Source organism: Semicossyphus pulcher, unplaced genomic scaffold (assembly GCF_022749685.1).
Source record: "Semicossyphus pulcher isolate SPU_LCO1_2020_fin unplaced genomic scaffold, fSemPul1.0.p SCAF_15, whole genome shotgun sequence".
Taxonomy (NCBI): domain Eukaryota; kingdom Metazoa; phylum Chordata; class Actinopteri; order Labriformes; family Labridae; genus Semicossyphus; species Semicossyphus pulcher.
The window spans coordinates 10,345,764-10,367,552 of NW_027211659.1; the positions used below are offsets into that span (position 1 = coordinate 10,345,764).

The 21,789-nt window shown below is 44.9% G+C and overlaps 2 protein-coding genes across 2 annotated transcripts in view; both read right to left on the reverse strand.

The window, feature by feature from the left end:
* The window catches only part of bcl9 (BCL9 transcription coactivator), a 39,583-nt gene extending 34,561 nt beyond the window's left edge, over positions 1–5,022 (reverse strand). Inside the window, exon 1 of the mRNA XM_069663142.1 lies at positions 5,007–5,022. The gene's annotated coding sequence lies outside the window, so the exon portion shown is untranslated. The remainder of the gene's footprint in view (positions 1–5,006) is intronic.
* Positions 5,023–10,617: 5,595 nt separating this feature from the next.
* LOC138592604 (uncharacterized) lies at positions 10,618–20,243 on the reverse strand. Its single transcript, XM_069663437.1, has 7 exons — positions 19,162–20,243; positions 18,869–18,942; positions 18,421–18,649; positions 14,104–16,076; positions 13,764–13,979; positions 11,599–11,739; positions 10,618–11,501 (listed from the first exon to the last, which is right to left on the reverse strand). The coding sequence occupies exons 1-6, from the start codon at positions 19,502–19,504 to the stop codon at positions 11,635–11,637; spliced, it is 2,940 nt and encodes a 979-aa protein (XP_069519538.1). The 5' UTR covers positions 19,505–20,243; the 3' UTR covers positions 10,618–11,501; positions 11,599–11,634.
* Positions 20,244–21,789: the final 1,546 nt, after the last annotated feature.

Here is a 21,789-nt window from a genome sequence, read left to right on the forward strand (position 1 = left end):
TTTCTCGTGTTGTTTTTGCTAAAGTCGAACTTCACACGAGAAGATTGAATCAAGTTCCAGCATCATTTCCTCCCTCCTCCCCCTCCTTGTTTACTGTCCCCTGCAGCAGTGTTTTCTGACTCTTCCACGTGGCAGGTGAGTGTAAACAAGCTGGAGGACTGAAACAATGTTAATTAACCGATCATTAAGGAGTCAAGGCGAACCCAGGAGATCTGAGCAGTCGCCCACCCACCTGCGTCTCACCATTTCGCTAACCGGACTGTTAATGACTAATCAGAGACGAGAGCGATTAGATCGCCTCCTAACGAGAAGGATTTATGATTGCAAGAGTCTATTATGCTTATGTGGCTGAGGCTTTTAAAGTGAAAGTAAAAAAGGAAGAGAGCTGGGCTGGAGGAGGAAGTATTCAGGTCTATTACTGAAGTTAAAGTACCAGTACAACAATGGAAAACTGCTTTTCAAAGTACTTTGGTATCAGTTAAATGTAGTTAAAGTAGCAGCAGTAAAACAAACTGATTTATAATTATATTAATATGTTGTTAATGCTGATCCACTAATGTGTATACACGGTCACATGAGAAATCTGAGCGGCTGTGTGGTGATTAATGTGGAGGAAAGAAAAAGCAAAGTACTGTCACTGAAGTTTGTATTGATTTTTGACATTTGAGATGTTTCGTGGGAAAATGTCTCTTATGTAAAACAGTAATCTGAATAATGCAACACTGTCTCCTAGAAATTACATTTATTTACAAGTAATTTGCAGTTTTAAAGGAAACGTCCACATTACTTTTTCTATTTAGATAATGAAACATGAGGTTTATTTTTAATAATCCCTAGATTACCCTTTTCCCTTTACTCTGACTCTTCAGCTGCTGTAGGTGAATTTCCCCCAATCAATGGAGTTTATCTGATCTTATTTAAACATAACGTATCAGGCAAGGTGTCGCTACAGCCTCATTAATTATTCACTCAATTATTCACTTAAAGAAAAGTGTCATATTTACATAAACCTGGCAATAATGACATTTGTCTGCACAGCATCATTAAAGAGGGGGTGTTATGCTGTTTCACATTGTAAGACAAATATATAATGTTACAATGTTGGATGTCCAGACTAAATGTGGGTGAAGTTTCAAATCTGTAGGTAAAAGTATGTTGGCGTAAGAGCAGTTTTTTCTACACGCTGCATTTTGTGACATCATAAAGTGCAGGCTTCGGAGAGAGCTGGCCAATCAGAAGAAAGTGGGCTTGTAGGGGCGGGGTTTCTTAAAGGGACAGAGCTGACTTAGTCGTTACAGGCAGAGGCTGTATGAGGGTTTTTTTTAACTGTAAATTATGCTAAGCTACTTCCCAGGTATCACAGAGTGAAATATGGAGCTTGAAATTAGCATCATACCCCCCCTTTAATATAATATAATAAGAAATATGTAATTTCTAAGACAAGGGGATGCAACCCAGTTTTTATCAACTGATTGAATCCAGAAAATTCTGAAAAGACAGCTGGAGAGAGACGGGACATAAGGGGAGACGAGAGTGGGGATGACATGCAGCAAAGGGCTGAGGGCGGGAGTCGAACCTGTGGCTGCTGTGTCGAGGACTGTGGCCTCTGTACATGGGACGCCTGCTCCACTCACGGAGCTAAACAAGTGCCCCAATCTTATGTTTATTAAGGTAACATTTTAATCTGAAAGGTAGCTTGTAACTAAAGATGTGCTCGAGAAAATAATCAATATTTCCCTCTAAATTATTCTGGATTAACAGAATCAGAATAAGGAACAAGTGCAGTAAAACTGTACTCAAGTATAGTAATAGAGTAAATGTACTTAGTTAGGGGGGGAAACAGACGGGGGGTTGGGGGTATAGATGACAGTAGTTGTAAGTGTGTGTGCACCACCTTCAAACACCACCCAAACAGAAGCACAGCCTGACTCACTGAGCGTACTCTCTCCTCCTCTCTGCTATCTGTGTGTGTGTGAATGCTTACCGAGAGGAAACGATGGATGCAGACATCCCACAACCCATATTCCCCCTCACTCTATCTTGTTGCCATGGGAACGGAAGCAGACGGGAGACAGGTTCATATCGGCCTCCCTCAGGTCTCCAGTCACAGTCTCCTTCTCTCTCTCTCTGTTTCTCTCCGTGCTGTCAGAGCCGGCTGCTGCTCCTGTGTGGGCCACTGATACTCGCTGATTAAAGGAAGTTATAATTTGATTTTCTCAGCAGGCGCCGTTTAATAGAGCAGTTTAACTAAAGCTGTGCCATCCCCAGGGCTTATAGAAGGAGAGGGGAGAGAAAGAAAGGAAGGAAGAGAGAGAGAGAAAGTGGGTGAGAGAGTCATGTTAATCCCAAACACTGAGCAATCACCCCGCCACTAAACTCTCCCACTCACTCTCTTATTCTAATTCTGTTTGTATTTTACCCTCTCTCTCTCTCTCCCCCTCCTCTGTCTCTCTGCTCTTCCTCTGCCTATTAATCTCAACTCTCCCTCCCTCCTTCATTCCTTCCTCCCTCCTTTTAGGGAGGCAAACACGGGAGGGCTGGCTCCTCTATGTACAAGCTATAGCTGTATTACTGGCCCATTGTGATAATAGCGTTTAATTATCCTCTCAGCTAAAATCAGCCCCATCACTCTCCCTCCTCCTCCCCCACCTCCTCCCCGTCTGTGCTGTGTCTAATACTTCCCCTCTCCTCTTCTTCCCTACCCCGCCACCACCGCCTCCCCCCCCCCCTCCGCCCCGTTCTCCAGCTATTTCAGACCCATTTAGCGGGATAAGCATCTTGAGACAGACAGAGGGGTTTTTGCTCCCTTTCAGAGGAGAGGCGAGGAGAGGATATGGAGACTGGCATCCACGGTGCCCGCCTCGGAATACCAAACAGGGGGCCCGGGCATCTTAATATGCAGTGTGGGACAGAGGCTGAGATCAAAGAGAGAGGCACAGACAGACAGAGAGATGGGTTGGGGTGGGGGGTGGGGGGGGGGCAAGAGAGGAGGAGAGAGGTGAGAAAGGGAGGGAGGGGAGCGAGTCCTCATCTGAGCATCCTTTCCTTCACATCATCGTTTCTGCTCGGCTCTCCTGCGTCACTGCCTTGACCCTAAGAAAAATCGACAGCTTAATTACCACGGCGTGAAAATCTGCATGCCTGCCCATGCATTGATGCAGGAATATATGTGTGTTTTTGTGTGTGCGTCCTCCTTGTTTGGAGGGAGGGGGTTGGATACCTCTGCCACCCACCTCTATCTCCTCAGTCAATTAAGATCGTGAGTAGCTGTCCCTGAAGCGGTGTAGACAGGCTAAATGAAAAGGCAGTGGATGTGAAATATGAATCATTAGAATACTGCAAGGACGGGGCTGAGAGGGGGGAGGGGGGGGAGGAGGTGGGGGTCTGGTGGAGAGATAAGGAGGAGAAGGAATGGAAGAGAAAAGGAGAGGAGGAAGAATGAGGGAGCAGATAATAAAAGATTAACGTCACGCCTCTCAGAGTGGTGGAATTTCAAAAAGCCCTCCAGATCAAATTATTTATCCCCGTCTATAAAGAGGAAGAGGAAGAGAGAGGGAAAGAGAGGGGGAAATAAGTGAGGGAAGTGGAGTAGAATGGAAGAATGGCGCCAAGACCTCTCTCGCTCTCTTTGATGACGGTGCTGACAGCAAAACAAATATGTGTGTGTGTGTGTGTTCTAACAGAGAGAAGGAGAGACGGAGGAGAGAGAGAGAGAGAGAGAGCAGGCAGATGTCTGCGCTCACTCTGTGGGAGGCTCAAGGCTGTTTGCCGAGGACGGAGAGAAGAAAAAGAGAGGAGAGAAAGAAAAGAAAGATGGAGGGTAGGATTAAATGAAACCTGTTTCCCTTTGATTCTTCGCTAATTTGCCGAGAGATGAAGAGCAGAGAGAACAAACCACCTACGCAGCACAGTGCCACACCAAACCACACACATCACTCGTCTCAATAGAGTTCACGCACACACACTGAGAGTTACATTCATCCTCCTCGTGCCCTTCTCGCCAATGACACTGACATTTCTCTACATGTTCTGTGTAACCCCGGCTTGACTCCAGCTCTCCTCTATTTTTAATTTCCCACTCATGCCCGCACGCGCTCCACTGGATATTTTTTTTATTTATTTGCTTCCCGAGCCATTATACCACCGATAACTCCGGAATACCAGCAGACCGTGTTGCTCAGATACACATTGAACGCACACGCAGGCGCAAAGTCCTTCCTCATTAGCCCTGATTCCCCCTGAGTGACATCTTTAACAAAAGGATGCAGCCTCTGCCGCCATGGCAACAGCCTCCTCCATCTCTGCGCGCTGCTTCAGACTGTTTACATGATGGGATCTCACTCTCGTCTTCCCGTTCACTCCATCTCTCTTTTTTTTCCTCCACTCTTTTTGTCACTTCTTTCCCCACTTCCTTTTTTCCGCTGCTGTTTTTCTTTCCCCGGCTAAGTTTTTTTCCTCCCCTCCTCAAACCCTTAAGGACATACAGTAGAGACCACCTGCTTGCCAATCACACAATGTTATGTAGGTCTTAGAGAGAGGGGTAAAAAGAGAGAGAGCGACACAGATGAGTGTGTGCATGTGATTAAATGTGTGTGTGTGTGTGTGAGTGCGAGGGGCTTCCAGGAGACTCTGATATCTAGGCCACGGGAGTCCAAGGCAGCCAGTGTGTCTGGTGTCACAGCAAATCAACTGTCAGCTGTACACCACCTGCCTGCCCACACATGCTCTCACACACACACACACACACACACACACACACGCACACAGTCTGAGGAGCACAGACTAAGAATAGAACACCCGGAGAGTGTTGCTGTTTCTCCCTCCACCTCCTCTCTCTCTCTCTTTTTGCTCTCCTCCTGCCACCATCAGTTTTTTTTACACAAGCGGCCTCCAACGCGATTTTTTTTTTCCTCCTCCTCCTCCTCTTTCTCCTCCACCCCTTTCCCCCCCCCCCCAGAGCCCAGCCCAGCCCGGCCCCGTCTCTCTCCCACAGTGAAATGAGTCACCTGCACTCCTTCTCTCCTCTCCTCTCTCCTCTCCTGTAGGTAGCCGATGAGGTCTTTCTTTCTTTTCAAGCAGAGCAAGGCGGGCGTCATCCGCACACAGCCCTCCGGTGTGTTCGGCTTTTATTGACAGAGCGGGAGGCAGGAAAGGGGATGCGAAAGCGGTGAAAACACAGGAGAGGAGCTTCTGAGGCGGGATTCGATCCGAGGCCGGCAGGGGTGCGTTGCGGTTTCAGAGGCCTCGACCACTAAAGCGTCTCCGGGGAGGATTTTCAGGGCCTGTGTGCACGCTAACCTGCAGATATTAGACAAGATGGAGCGCACAAGGAGTGGTTAGACCCTCTGTAGCATCTAAATCCACATAATACATACGCTCTGCTCTGTGTGTGTGTGTGTGTGTGTGTGTGTGTGTGTGTGTGTGTGTGTGTGTGGTATGCTGCTCTCAGTCTGGTCCCTCTGTTTCTCTGCTGTCTGTGGCCTCCTCTTCCCCATGAATACTAATGTGCTTCAAACCCCAGAGATCAACCCTCCTCCTCCTCCTCCTCTGCCTGCCTCCCTCCCTCCCTCTCTCCATCCTTCGCCACAGTCTTCATTCGTTTCTCCTCCCCCTTTACCTTTCAACTTTCCCTCTCTTTCATCTCCCCTTTTACTCCCCATCTTTTTCTCCTCCCCAAAAGCCCTCCCTCGCTTCCTCTTTCCCTGCCTTATTTCCTCATACGTCCTACCCTCTTCCTTTAGTCTTTTCCTTCCCCCTTTTTTCCCCCCTCGCACTCTTCCTTTCATCCTCTCCTCTTCTCTCCTTTCGTAACCTCTCCTTACATCTCTGTCTCTCATCCCCTCCATTTCACGTCACATTGCACAACTCTGCTTCTTTTATCATTATCTCCTCTCCTCTCCTCTCCCTTCCTTCCTTTCCTGTCTTCTTCCCTTCCCTCTCTTGTTTCCTCTCCTCTCCTCCCCCCTCCTCTTCCCTACTCTCCCTTCTTTCCTCACCTGTCCTAACCTCTGATCCTCCCCTCTTCCCTTTCCTTCCCCCTCCTCTCCTCAACTCTTCTTTTCACCTCTCCTCTCACCTCCTTTCCTCGCCCTTCCTTTACTCTCCTCTCCTAACATATCCTCTTCTCTTGTTTCCTCTTCTCTCTTAACCTTTCATCTTCGTCTCTCCTCTCTTCTGCCCTTCCCTCCTTTCCTGTCCTCTCCTCTCCTTACATATTATCCTCACCTCACCTCCCTTTTCCTTTCCCCTCCTCTCCTAAACTCTTCTATTCAACTCTCCTCTCACCTCCTTTCCTCAACCTTCCTTTCCTCTCCTCTCTTTTCCTCCCTTCTCTCCTCATGTCCTCTATTCCCCTTCCTTTCCTCTCATTTCTTCTTCTCACCAATTTTTTCTCCCTCCCCCTTTCTCCTCTCCTCTCTTTCTCCTCTTCCTTCCTTGTCCCCCCTGTTTTTTTTAAGCACACCTCCTCTAGAGGACATGTAAATGAGGTCAGCACTCGTACATCTACCGCATCACTCAGGTGTGAGCGGAGGTGCACTGACGCATACATGCACAAATTAAACATGCAAGTATCTGTGTGTGCGATGCGTTCAAGTCCCAATGAAGACTTTCCACTCTTAAGCTGTATACAAGCAAAATCAAGTGCTCCACTTACATAAACGCTGTCACCCAAATACACGTTGACATCCTGAACAGTTTTCACGGCCTAATTCATTTAAAGCATCTCATTTCTTGGCCTCCTTTTTTTTTTTTTAAACCACAAGTCCTGGAAACAGATGATGAGAGGAGCTTCCACTTCCTTGTGTGATGTAGAAGCCGCTGCTGACTGGACGGTCTCAAACTTGACTGCTTTTCCACACACATACACACAAAGGATGAGTGTGGAATAAAAACCCTGCGAGGACACGAGTGAGACAGAACAGGGAAGAAAATGAGAGGAAAGGAGGCAAGTTTTAAGGAAAGAAAAGAAGTAAACTGCATCGTTAAGGCCAGTCAGTTCAGGTTGTGTGGGATATTCCAGCTTGTGTTGTGCAAACCAGCAGAAACGCGGGTGTTTTTTTCGTGTGTTGGTTCAGCGGCGGCAGTGGGAATAATGAAGCCAGAGAGGAGGAATCCTGCAGGAATCCATCTCGGTCTGCATTCCTCCTGATGAAGAGCGAAGTCAGAAGCAGGAAAGCAACAGGCTACTGGAGATTGACCCCACGCACACACACACACATGCAAACACACACACACACATGCAAACACACACATTCTTAGGACAATAACAGCCTCTACTGGGGAGAAAACACATAACATGACCACACTCAAATGCACACACAAGAGGAAAAGAAACCCACCCACAGACAGGGCTTGACACACACACACACACACACACACACACAGAAATAGCACAAACAGGATACACACAGATTGTTAGTAAACAGATTAAATTGGAGAAGCTATTCACACTGGCATGCATGCGGCAACACACACACACACAAACACACACGCTTACAAACATGCAGATGCACATATGAGCAAACACACGCAACACAATTCACACTGCAGGACCACTTCAGGTTTCATCATCTTCTTTTCCTTTTTTTTTTTTGCTTTCTTTCTCTTGAGAGCCGGGGAGAGGAGGGGGGAGGAAGGGAGGGTGGCAGGGGGGTGTCTCATTCCCTCTCTTTTGTTGCTGCTGGGGAGAGAGAGAGCGCATATCCATACAGAACGCTCTCTCCAGCTCCATTCACACCCACACACACACACACAGCTCCCTCCCTCCCCTCCTCTCCTCTCCCCCCCGCACACACACATACACACACATCCACAAAGATACAACATCAAAGAGCCGACACCGCCGAAGGATTACTTCAGCCACACACTAGCTCTTCAATCCGGGGTCTGTTCCTCCTGTGGAACCCCCCTCTCGCCTGGCTGCACTTGGTACGGTCCAAGCATTCCTGCCAAGTAGCTTTCACACATGGAGGGGAAGCTTGTCTCAAGCAATTGCTGACAAGCTACAAACAAGACAGCCTCCCTTTCCCTCTCTCTCTCCCTCCTTTCTTTCCCCCCTCGTTCTCTCACCCCTGTCTGCTGCCTCCTCTTGTCCACTCCCTACTCTTTCCTCTCTCTCTCTCTCCATCCCCCCTTCTTTTTCCTCCTTCTCCCTCCCCCTCTCTCGTCTCCTCTCTCTCTCTCTCTCTCTCTGAGAATGTGGGGGCCCCACTAGCATAAATTGTCAGCTGTTCCTGGGCGTACTCTCCATGGCTCCCTAAACTCACATAAGCCCACATATGCAGTCACTGGTGGGACAAGGGTAACCCAAGTAAGCCCTGTTGGTTACGAGTCTGAAAAAGTATACCGAGGCCCCCCTGGATAATGCTGCAGCGTGAAGGCACCGAGAGTTTTACTCTATAATAAGCTGCAACAGATACTGAAGCTAATGGTATAGCATGGTTAGCATAATTTTACTCTTACTTTTTGGCTCTTTTTTTCATTAATTCAAACACTGACGCACTATTACTTGTTTAAGAATATTTAAACCATAACTCACGAACAGGAAAACTCCCACTTTGCCAATTTTTCCGTAATTTTACACGCGTTTCCTGATTTTATGTGTGACGAAATGTAAGAGCATGAAGGTAATAAATAAAATTATTCAAATACTCCACATTAGGGGTGTCTCAAGGTCTCCAGAAGTAGGGGTTCATGCGGTTGGAACCATTTTGCATTGTAGTCTTATTGTTAGCGAGCAGCCATTGTTACACACGAGGGTAGGCTGCCATCTAGTGTCAGGTTTGGGTACTGTTACTGTTTAATAAAGCACCTTGTTTTTTAAAGCAGTTCAAATCCTGAGAAATATATAAGAAAGAGAAGAAATCAGATATAGAAGAAGCAGAAACAATCATATATTTTGGTGGCTCTGAAGCTTGAATTATGAAAGCAATCAAAAGAACATCAAATGGGAGATAAACAAGAATGTGAATCTTCTGTCTTTTTCCTAGATGTTAACACACACTCACTAAGTCTCTGCCTCCTCCATCTGTCTCTTTTCATGAGCGTTCTCATTGCAGCAAATACACCACAGATCTCCTCGCTGTAAAATTCTCTTTAGACTTCACAGAGTGAGAGAAAGATCCAGCAGCTGAGAAGTTCGGGTTTCAGCAACTCGCCTCAGACACGTGCAAATGTTGGGGGGCCTCGACATGTGTCCTCTGAGCTGTGCTTGTAATGGGGTTAGGGGGAAGAGAGGAGAGAAATTAGGGCAAATGTGTACGCAAAATTCTGAATGATGTCTTATAACCACAAATACAACCGACTCAGATAAATGTTCTCAGCCTGAGTTAAGCAAAAATACTCACATTTGGTTTTTTAAATTCTTTCTGCAAATGTCTTAAAAAGCTTCTTAGGTTTTGTTTACATTTATTTTAGAACCACAAGCACTTAAATGTGACATATATTTTAGGATTGCAGGAAATGTTTCAAAACAGCTTCCTGTGATTCATGCAGACCAGTTCATATGTGAATCAATGATGATGAAAAAAGGGTATTAAATGGGACAAAACAGGTGCAGGACCCAGCAGACAAAAATAATTATATTGCATTATTTTTTGCTGTTAGTTAATTTCTTTAAGATCTTCTTCAAATCCAATTTAGAAAATTTTAACAAAGCAGATTCTGCTCCGTTCAGATTCTACTTTTTTTTTTTTTACATTAAGTGGAAGCATTTAAAAGTGCTATTAGAATAATGAACATCACATTGGAAGCAGTCATTATAGAATACTTAACATAAATTAACATATCTATTTGCACGCAACACAGTCTGTTAGATTTGAACTTGAAATCTGTCTCACACCTCACACCACTGATGGTGAGGTATTACTGCTTGCAGTATCTCCTGCCTCTATTTGCAGTTTGAACAGACAACATTTTACTTTGGTGAGGAATTCTGCCCTCTACACTTCCCCCTCAAATGTCTGCATACTTTCAACGTAAAGTATATTGTTTTACTAAATCGCCCCGATTTTCTTTATGTCCATATTTTACTTAAATTGATTTTTTCCATAAACCTCCAGTTACATGTAACCTCTGAAATTTTACAATTTAATTTAGCAGACATCTGACAGTTAATACAACACAAGCAACGATCAAGACAGGAGGGGACAAAGTCAGTAAGGGCCAACGAACAGGTTCAAGTGAGATCGGACACCGGTGCCAAAATGCCTCATCTCACTACTTTTTGTGCTGTTTTACAAAAGTTAATCTAAAGGATAAAGTCTTTTTCTCGCCAGATAAATACAATCTCACGTATAAGGATTCATGTTATGAATATTTTTTCAACCAGTTGTTTTATAAAGTTTCAGACAATGTCCAAAAACCCCAAGCTGAGACCTTATTTTTGCTTTTTTTAATCTGACCACGGCTCACAAACCTAAAGCTTTTCTCTTTAAACACAGTGGAGAGAAAAAGCAATAAACTCTTAAATAAATTATTAATTATCAAATGAGTGATTAGTAATTTATACCCTTGCCAAATTGCCCCGTTTCTTTCAGTTACAGTGTAAAGTACATACTTAAAAACAATGTAATTAAAGGAAGAATAAGAAGACATAAAAAGCAAAAATTTATTCAGTCTTTTTACAGATATGGAGAGACAGCTCATTTCATTCTAAAATCACTTTGTGTAACATAAACATCTCTTCATGTGAACACATTGCATTTATTCAGTAGGAGGGGAATTTAAACGTCATGTCTTGGATTAAAGGTGGAAGAAGAGATCAATAAAACATCTGTAATGACACAGCTGTGATGATTAATATTCAGGAGTTCACATTAAAACGAGACACGTTTCCCTTTTGAAAATTGGCAGCCTTAGTAAAGACAGTCGACTACAAACAGCCTGCAAAGAGACATGCAGCGGTGTCACCATACCAGAGTCAAATCAAGAGACTAGCAGTTCAGGAAAAGGAGGGAAACTAGTCCGGTCATTTGAAAGTTTGCACACCAAAAGGACAAAGACCCACCTAAACACCCACAGGACCGTCTCACTCCTAAGACCCCCCTCTGACTTCAAGTATTCCCTCCAGCGCCTGCTTCACTTCAAGTAATCCCGCCTAACCTTCAAATTACATCACCACTTCTTAGGTTTACAACATAAGCTATGATATAAGTGCACTCAAAAGTCATCTATACATAGAAAAATAACAATAAAGTAGCCATAATAGTTATAACAATCACTTTACATTTCATTTTATACACAACCGTGATGTTAAATACCGTGGCATCACAATCCCCGCCCCCTGAGTGTAATGTTCAAGTTTAACCCTCTGAAGACAGGACCAGCAACCTTAGTTTGGTTATTTAAATAACATTAGCAATCACCGACGGCTGCAATGATTAGAATCACATAATTATTCATTTCCACAGACCCTTGTGCTCGCGTGTGACGGATGCTTTATGTACAAGCTGCTGATCAATCAGCCTGCTCGCTGGTGGCAGACACTGACAGCCTTCATCCTGGAAAATAAACACCAGTGTAAAGACGCCGACCAGGTTCTCAAATAAAATCAATGCAGATGTTGCGATCACAGTGTGCTGTCGTGTGTAGAGTTACCTCAGCCTCGCTGCTCGAGCGGACCGTCCGGCCGCCTCAGGAACCGGCAACAATGCAGCTCCGGCATTTGTACAACTTGGGGTCGTGGGTGCGAATGTGGTTGCGTACATTCCTCAGTCGAAAGAACGTCTTACTGCAGAGCTACACGGCAGAGAGGGGGAGTTAAACGGTTAACAGCACAGAGATTAACAGTTAAGTAATTTTTAAAAGATGTCCTTTTTTTGCCAAGATACAGATGAGAAGAATGACATCACTCTCAGGTCAATAGTGCTAATTAGCTACTATAGTGGCGTACCTTTGTCACTATCGGCGCATGCTGGTATGAAGGGTTTGTACGCGTGCCAGTGTAGGTGCAGATCCACAAAACACCGATTTATTACTCACAACACGTGTCTAAAACAAACTGCTTTCCCGTACCGACCAATAATACTTTTCATAGTCACAATTTACTTATAAACACTCTGACCTGCGGTGTTTTAGATGCCATGGCACGGTCAAAAACCGTATGGCTTCCTCAGCGTGCGCATCTGCGCTGATTAACCCACCTACCTAAGTAGACACACCCAACAGACCTGAACAGACAGTGCCACCTGGCTGCAAAAACATGCACAACACAACCTGGCTCCTACAGCTACATTAGCTCACCATAGCACAGTAGTTCTTGAACTTTCTCCATAAACTTTGCCCCTTTAAAATATTTGTTCAGCCACGTAGGCCCTAACCAGTACAAAATACTTTTGGTAGAAAAAGAAAATACATATAAAAAGTTACCATACCATTAGTATCTGACTTTCTAAACAACAATCTTATAACTACAAAAACACTTCATGAGGTGCGCTGGCTTCATGCAGCTGCTCATTTCTGGCCGTAAACACAGCACAAAGCCTGGGGAGGGTTTTTTTCCTCCCCAATACTGACAATATGTTTTAACCTCTGCTTTTACTTTGGTTTTCACACATTTCTCCACATTTTCAGCTGTGTTGCTGCTTCATATCAAACACAAATCCATTTTCTAACTTCAGTTTGTTCCATTGTTTACGTTTGCACAAAGCCAGTTTTGATATTGCAGTACAAACATAAACTTGGACATGATTGCCTTTGTTGCGACAGTTAATGATAGCATTTAAATATAATATAATATTATAATATAATATATTAAGTCAGTTTTTTTCAAACTTTCATTTACCTTCTTTATAGTACTTATAGGTATATAATGTACCACAATATATGTCGCACCTGAATATAAATCGCAGTCTGTTTCTGGGGGTATCCCAGAGGAAAAAAGGTTTCCTATAGCTATGTATTTAAAAAAAACATGTATATGTCATCTCAACACCATTTCAATTTATTTTCATTCAAAACACACGCAAATTACAGCCTCACGTTTGCTAGCTAACGGTGCAGTAGTTGAGCTCAGCCCCCGGTAACGTTGATTGTTGTGAGGATGGCGGCTGCTCTGGCGATCATGACGGCGCACATTTGTGACGAAACTTTAGCTAGCTTATAGTCCCATCGTCTTGGTACAATACCATAACACAATAGAATACCCCTTTCTGCATTTTATACTGGTATATTGGTCACAGCAGTATATAGGACGCAGTTCACTTTTTAGATGAAAAAAAGTATTCAAAGTGCAAAGTTACAGTAGTTTTAGGAATGTTGTGTGACTTTTTTTTAAAATTAACATTAAAAATAAATCTCAAGCACCCCAGCAGTTCTTTTAAGTACCCATAGAGGTGCTATTACCCATGCTGAAGAATATTTTACAAGGCTGTTGAAGTGACTAGTAAAAAAATACAACTTAACCCTCTGACATGGATTGTAGCACAAGCATAAAGTCACATAATTGTATTAAAGTGCATTACATTATATGAGTAAATTAACTTCAATACTTTCCACAACGGGACCATTGTGTGAGGAGAGTTGGCAACCATGTGCCGGAGTTCAAAAGTTTGCACTTTTATAAAAACCAATCAGCTAGCAGATCGTACAGTTCACTAAAAAGAGCTGTACCTGTCTTGTACCCCACCATACAACTGGATTTCACTCACATGCTACATTGCTCAGCGAAATCAAAACCTGCAGTATTTTTGGAGCTCCAGGTTATGATTTTATAGATTACCCTTAAAATCAACTTTTAAAGATAAAGTGAAGCTAACACTTACCAGACACGGCCAGTGCTTCCCCTCTATGTGCCTGAGGCGGTGCATGATTAAAGCATCACAGTCCTTGTAGGAGGATGTGCACTGCAGACAGGAGTGAGCCGCCTTTGGGAGTTTGGGGACCTGACTACGAGGCCCTCTGAGCTGCTTTAGCCTCGCCCGATGTACAGCATCCATTGTGACACAGCTCCTGCTGCTCAATGGGATTGCTTTACCCTGCTGTTAGAGAGGGACACGAGAAAACCATGGAAAGGTTACATGGATTAAAGGTTACATTACAGTGTTCCTGGACGGTTTATGGTCCCTTCAGTCATCGTCAATAAACACCATCACTCTTATCTACCTTTGGCATGGCCGGTTTGGCCTTTGAGCGGACAGGCTTGGCCGTGTGAAGAGTGTTGTTCCGGGAGTTCCGCCTGGGTCTCCGGGCTTTACTTTGGCTCACGCTCCTCTCCTCCCTCTCCTTCTTCACCACAGGCAAGTTGGGGGGCCCTCTCGCTCGGAGGGCCCTGTGGGGGGACTCCTTAGCTCCAAATTTCTCCCCGACTTGAGACACTGAGCGCGTTAAGCAGATATCCACGCTCTCCTCCTCTTTCTTCAGCACGGCCATCGCCCCCCCTGCTGGCCGACAGAAGCTGAACAGAAAGCCTGAGTCGAGTAGTTTGATGGGGGGCTTGCTCTGGCGTTTGCCCAGGTCTGGTGATGGAGGATCAGAGAAAGGTACACCGACTGGCACGGGGTCTGCTGGCTCTTCTTTGATGACTTTGTAGAGTGGGTGGCTGTAGATGGACGGTGGAGGTGCCTGCTCAGAAAACTGGAGTCCAACTGGTTCATTAACCTTCACTCTTGGTTTGGTGTCAATGACCCCCCTCTGCCCCTGGCTCCCCACCCTCCTCCCCTCCTCTCTGGGCTTACACTTTGTCTCCTCCCTTGTGGAGCCCCGTCTTAGCTTGGCTTTTGCTGCTGGCCGGCTGCTGTTGTAACGCAGCGTTTTGACCGTCTCTACAGTGACCTTATTTCTGGCCTGTGTCCGCGGTGGGGATTTGCGAGGTGTGGTGCCACAGCAGATGTTTGATGGAAGAGGCAGACCTGAGATGGAGTAGTCAACTGGTTCTTGCTTGATTCTGACGGTGCTTCTCACTAGAGTTTTGTTGGTTTTGCGAACCAGGGGCTGCTGGACAGGAATGTGGGCACCATTCCCCTTCCTCACTGACCGTCTGAGTTCCCTCCCACCGAGAGGCGGCCTGGATGCAGGCAGGAACATGTCCGGTAACACACCTTTGCTTCGCATGCTCCTGTCACTTGGAGGGACATGTCGGGCTACGATCTTTGGCCTCTTTGCGTTCATCAGATCTGGGCTGACTAGACCAACAGGCTTGGTCTTTCCGGACTTGCTGAGGAGGCGGGTGTTAACAGGGTTACAAAGAGGCAGTGAAAGCGTGACATCCCCGTACGGTATTCCCGGGGAGGCGGACCGAGGTTTCCTCCGCTTGGTCAGTGAGTAGTTGTTAGCCTTTAGCTTCCTCAGTCGTTTCTTCTGACGCCAGCCGATCAGATCTTCTGGTCTGGGGAGGAGAGCAGTCCTCTGCAACCCGAGGACATTCATCAGCTTGTATTTCTCCTGTGCCCTCGCATAATCTTCTTCATCCACCGCAACCTCCTCTTCCTCCTGCTTCACCCTCACAGGGCTGCACACAGCACTGGGCCTTAACCTGGCGGGGCAGGAGAGCCGGGTGATAGGGTGAGGTTTTCTGTTCCTTCGAGGGGTTTCTGTCTTGGGTAGCAATCTCTGAACCTCCTTGGCAGCTCCGGGAGTGGAGCGGAGAAGTCGGGTGTTTGATGGCGATATGGGAGAGTAGTTGTGTGACTGCAGTGATGCCATGGCGTGTCGAGGTGTAGTGGCTTTCTTGAGAGAGGGAGATTTAAAGTCCAAGAGCTTCATCCTGTGCGAGGGACTCAGAGGGAGACCATTATGGCTTTGGGTTTTTGGCGTCCTTCGCAAATTGCGCCTTGGACTTCTTTCGAAAGACTCATCTGATGCGTCCAGCGTTAGACAGAAACTGTTATTGTCCTGTGATCCAAAAAACCCTTTCCGTTTGCTTTCCCGCTGCATGCGGTGACCGGCCAGGGTAAATCCCTTGCCAGGCTGGAGTTTCTGTTCCTGTTCTTTCATGAGAGCGGAGCAGGCCTCGACTGCAGGCCACATGCCCAGGTGGCGGGCCATGGCGCTGACTTCAGGTAGGTCCTCCTGGCGGACACACAGAGTGGAGGAGTAGGAGAAGTCCAGCAGAGATAGAAGGCTGTCCTCACTAAAGCCTGAGAGGGGGGGAAAAAAAGGAGCCTCTCATTAGATATGCTGAACCCTGCTGGTCAATCAGCGAGTGAGATGAAAGCAGAGGATCAGAGAGACAAAGTGTAAACATGATGGTGGAGGCTGTAATAGCTGCTTTAATCAGGGCCACTTCTGCTTCAATCTGATGACGCATATCAAAGACACGAGTAAATAAGAAGACAGATCTGGGTTGTGTCCACATTTAGACCACATGTGTCCTCAAATTTGAAAGAAAGCATCTGTTTCTAAAAAGACTATGAAATGCAGCCTCCTTTTTCCTACAAACCATTGTTTGAAGGATAATGAGATGATGATGTCAACCCAAGTCAAATGCATGTCATGTGACTGCATTCAGGCCGACATGAGCCTCTGGTATCACATGATCTATTAGACCAATGGGAATGCCACTGCATACTCCATTAGAAGAGTTGCAGTACTTCCGTTTGATCTTGCGTTCGTGGTCATCATCAGTCAATTGCCAGACTAGTTGATCAACAGAATATTAATCAGCAACTATTTTGATGATCAAATAATCACTTCGAGCACTTCCAAGGAGAAATGCATCTGCTGGCCCCAGTTTTTCAAAAATGGAAGATTTTATACTTAATAATTCATAAATGGTGGTAAAAGCTAATGACTTAATGTTGTATAAAACTAATTATTTGCAGCAATGTCATGTTGGGCATCTGCATTTTGTTTATTCGCTGACATTTGATAGAAAATCCATTAACAGTGAGACAAAATAGTAAAGAGGTTTGAGGCTCCGTGGCAACAAGAGCTTCCTCCAAAAAGGTTTCCAACATTCTGGCGAGACAGTTTTCAGTCAAAGCGGAGAGGATGTAAATTATTTACCGCTGAGTATTACAGATGGAAGTATTTTTGAAACATTCAAATTTAGTTAGGACAATCAGGTGTTCTGTCACTGAACTAAGACTCTGAATGTAGCTAGCACTGGAGTGTTTGGTTGGTTATTTCTCTTATCTATGGACTGCCTGTCTTTAATGCTGTGGTTGGGATTGTTGATGATGTGTCCTATAGAGGGAGTTTAGTATTCTTCTTCTGCTGTTTGTTTCGGGCCGATCTAATTTAGTTTCTTAGCTTTATATTTGGCGTATGAGCATTACAAAGTGTGAGGTTCTGAATTAAGACAGATTTTTTTTTTCTTTCTGTAACCTGCGCATCACTTGTGGCCTCCACCCAGAACTACAGATGAAATAGCTTTTAGCTATATCTGATACAATAAATGTATTGGTCATTGTTCCTGCTAAATAAACAATAAAAGAGATTATTAGAAAATATAAGAAAATAACTAGTTTGCGCAACATGTCCAACCACAGGGCTGAAAATAGTTTGGCAACACACAAAACTGGGGTCCAAAAACCTGTCAATCATAGAGAGGGACAAGATACTTAAAGGGCCAGTTCCCCGATTTTCAACTTCAGTCCTATCATGCTATTATGGGGAGCTAATGTCATTATGGTAGGAAAAAACCCCAATTAGGCTCTGTGCCTTTGGAGGACGCTATCCACTTCTCCAATGGGCCCTGGAAAACCTCCGCCAGACTACGTAACATGCGTCATCTGGCGGAGGCCAGGGAGCCCGCTCAATACACTTCCTCAATCTAGGACGCCCGCCTCCGATGTCATGTCTCGTTCAAAATCGTCAGGTTTGAAATGTTGACTGCAGACATGAAGATTTTTTAGACGATCCACCGGTATATTCTTGTCGTATTTTGGATTAATGTCCTAGACTGGAAAACGGTATTATTTCACTCCAGCGTCTCTCGCTTGGCCGTTCCTTTCAAAGGGAGGGGCGCAATGCACACTGGGTGTTGTAGGAATGTAGAATGGGCGAAACCACGAGCTGTTTGTATAACTTTCTCCACAGCTGTGGCGCCAATTTCAAACATTGCTTCTCTTGATTACAGAGAACACTAGCTTTGACTGACAGTGGCTTTTTCCAGGGGAGAATTGCTCCTTTAACACTTTAAATACGGGGGCAATGGTGCGCATTTCCCAACAGTCTCTCCTTTGAGGTATTTCTACAGTTGCATAAGTTTGTACACACAAATTGTTGCATAACAGACAATGCTCTGCTACAATAAAAGCAGAGTAAAAAGGACTATTTTTCCAACTCTGCAAAACTAGCCAACTGGTGTGTTAAATTGGTGTGAATTACAGATTGTTGGTTTTTAAGAGTTGGAAATAATATCAGACACTGCTAGCCCAATTCTGCTGTTACAAAGGGGCTAGACTGAGTCACTCAGGTCTGTATATCCAGATCAAGAACCTAAACCTAGTATCAATGTTGCTATTCATCTGATCTTACCAGTGAGATCTATGTCTGCTTTCATACTCGAGTCTAATTCTGTGAAGATTTCCTGGAAGTGATCGCTGACGGCCGCCAGGACAGCTCTGTGGGCCGAGTAGGATCTCCCGTTTGTCCGCAGGGTAATGTCACAGAACAGCCCCGCCTCCCGCTGACTCCTCAGCTTGCTCAGCATGTCAGCGCTGTGTGACGCCATCGTCTTAGTGACACATCCTCTGCCGCCCTGCTCCTTGGAGGCAAAGACAGTGGTAGATAAAGAGGGAGCGTTAAAGGGATATTATGTGCGAGAAAGCGCTTGTAGGAGACAGGAGAGCAGGATTGAGTGCAAATTAAAACGTGAGAGATGCAAAAAATTAGGCACTGTTAAAAAGGATTTAAAGGTTTAATCAGAGCGAAGGAAAAATGACCACAGGACAATTTTTCTTGTCATTCCAGCCTCTGATCTTACCTTTGTTTTCTGGGTGCGTTGGCTCTGACACTCGGGACAGGTCAGGACAAAATCTCTTATCTGGAAGTACATCCCTGTGAAGAAAACAGATATGCAAACATGAGACAGCAAGGCAAAAATGGCAGGTAGGAATGTTTTGGTGAAACTTCATTTATGTATGTTTTTTGTTTCAAATGTGCCTACACTTCAAGACAATAAGAAAGGAAAAACCCTCTAGCTTAATATAGATATGGAGTCAGGAACCCCATGCTATCATATGAAGTCACATGTAAGGTAGGCAGTTGTGTTCATACCCTCCCACCAGTAGTTTTCAGCCACACATTTGTAAGTCTCCTCCTGGGAGAGGTGGTGCTGGCCAGGCCTCCGCCGCTGGTGAAAGGTGGAGAGGGCCTCATGTCTCCGGTCCTCGTCCAAAACCTCCCGGTAGTTGATGAAGCCCTTTTCCAACTTCTTGCGGTACAGCAGCCCGTCAATCACCTCAAAGTTGGGGGACCACTTTGTGGGGGGTCCACGCCCTTCAGAGTTCCCTGCTGCCTCCATCTCTCGATCTCCACCTCCACCTGACCAGGGTTTGGACGGACTAAACGTCTCTGTGCTCGTGTAATGAGTGTTGGTGTGGGTGCAGTCGCCAGCCATTGTAACCTGTTTTATACTCTAAATAAACTTTATCGTGATTGAGAGGGGCCACAGCTTCGTAGAGTCTTTGAAGTAGTCACTCAGCCCTCTGCAGTCGCACGTCACTGCAGGGAGAGTGAGTCAAACTTTACCCACTGACCTGATCCACGTGGAGACTGTGACAGCAAACAACAACAGACCATGGAAACGAAAATAACTCCCCAAAAACAGACACCCTGCTAATAGTCTGACATATCCTACAATGCAAAGTGGCTAATATTGACTGCAACTGTTTGTCATTATGGCTTTTAAATATTTCTTAACTAAGAAGAAAGTCACCATCACATGGGGGTCAGCAGGATTACACTAGGGGGTCCTGCTTTGTACCCTAACTGTCAGTCACTGAACACATCACTTCTCACTATCAAAACAGTTGTGGCTCACATCCCTACAATTCCAATATAGTTGCGTTTTCTTTTCGGAAAACATTTGGTCACATTTCTGAACAAAACTGCGGTTACGTTACGTCAGAAGAAAAATGTTTGATTGTCCATCCAAGTGTAGATAATAAATGCAGCCAGGAGAATATCGCGCCAAGTGATGTAAAGTCACCAGTTCAACGGCGGGTACGTAAACAGGCTTCACCGCCAACCGCTCACCAACAGCCCGCTTTCCATCTATTTCAGGGGCCGGGAGTGGCCTCCGGTGCTGGATGACGGCAGGCAGCCTCACCGCTAGTGTTAACTTGAGATTTCTTTTTGCCAACTCGAGTCGGAAGCAACATGATGACGCAGCTATCAGCTCAGCATCGCCACTTGAACGACCTAAAAGCAGCGAGGTTGCCTCCGCGATGAGCCCAAAATGTTGCAAATCACCGCCGGGTCCCCTCAGAAGCAATGTTACAACCTCCGCTTACGCACCCGACATAGTTAATATCAATCTCGTTGCCTCAAAGCCAGTCTGGCGGTCAAATAGTCCAATTTCTAAACTCGTAACCTTCTGTTTGTTGCTAATCAGCAGCCTACCCGAGCCAAGTCCTCCCCGCCTTCACACAAAGGCCATTAGCAGAAGCCTTAAAGAGCCTCTGCTAGACGAGCTGTGATTGGCTGACAGAGCTGCCACTCAAGTTAGTTTTCTTCACCTCACAGCAAGGTCGGTTGCTCGGTCACGATGCCACTAGTATTTGCTTCACTTGCTGCACCATCAAGTAAACCATGATACACCCATTATATCATCTTTATTAGTATCATTTAAATTCTGTCAATGGTAGGATTTCCAGCTTTTATCTTTTGAGAATGACCCGTCATTATATTGCTCTAAAAACAACACCATCAAATGATTTTAAAGTGATAGCTGTCACTTTTATCTCAATGTCAGTTACAAATATTCTAATACATAATCATTTTGAAATTAACCTTTAACCCAAAGCAACCCTTTGAATTTAGTCTGAAAATCTTGCATGTAAATGAAATAAAATAAATACATCTGTATTAAATTAATACATCAACCAGTAACTGTCAACATCATTACAATGTTTGTTCATTACTGAATTTGATCCTTGCTGCAGTCTCACAAACATTTGTAAGGTTCAATACTACTGTCAAACAGTAACTAATTGTCATCAACAAAAAGCAGTGGTAATTTCTTTAAAATTATAAAAAGAGAACTTAGGAAAAAGGGGACATTTATGCAGTTTTCTAAACTATTTCAGCCATCAGTGACTATTGAAACATTAGATTTTTCCCATTTGAATCCCCTCCCCTTGTGCCCTCATCCCAACACTTATATTTAACCTACCACATGACCCTAAGTGGTCACCGCAACCCAAGCCGCACTGCCAGTTTCAACAGACCAAAGGCTTCGTCATGTAAGCTCCAGGTACTGACGACACAGATACTACAATAATGTCTTTGAATTAAACACAAAAAAGAACTGTCTCATTCTTTCCTTTCATTTGCCCGAGGCCATTGAACTCTCAGTTCCTCTCTCTGACAGGCAGGCTGGCCTCAGTTTCATCTACACTCTTCCTACAGCACCTTCCCCCCTTCTCCTCAGTTACATCAATCACATGGATGTCATCTAAAAAAAACTGTGAATCCAAACTTTATTACAGACTCGAGGTCCAGATAGAAAGTTAAATGAAGTTAAACTGTATTTCTGGAAAGTGAAATCAAGTCATTTACAATACATGTCTGTTTGTGTGGACACTATACTGATTCACTTATCTGCACCTTTTACTATTAAAAATATCAAGTTTGTGTAGTCTGAGTATCGAGCATTAGATTCAGTGTTTTACACTTTAACGC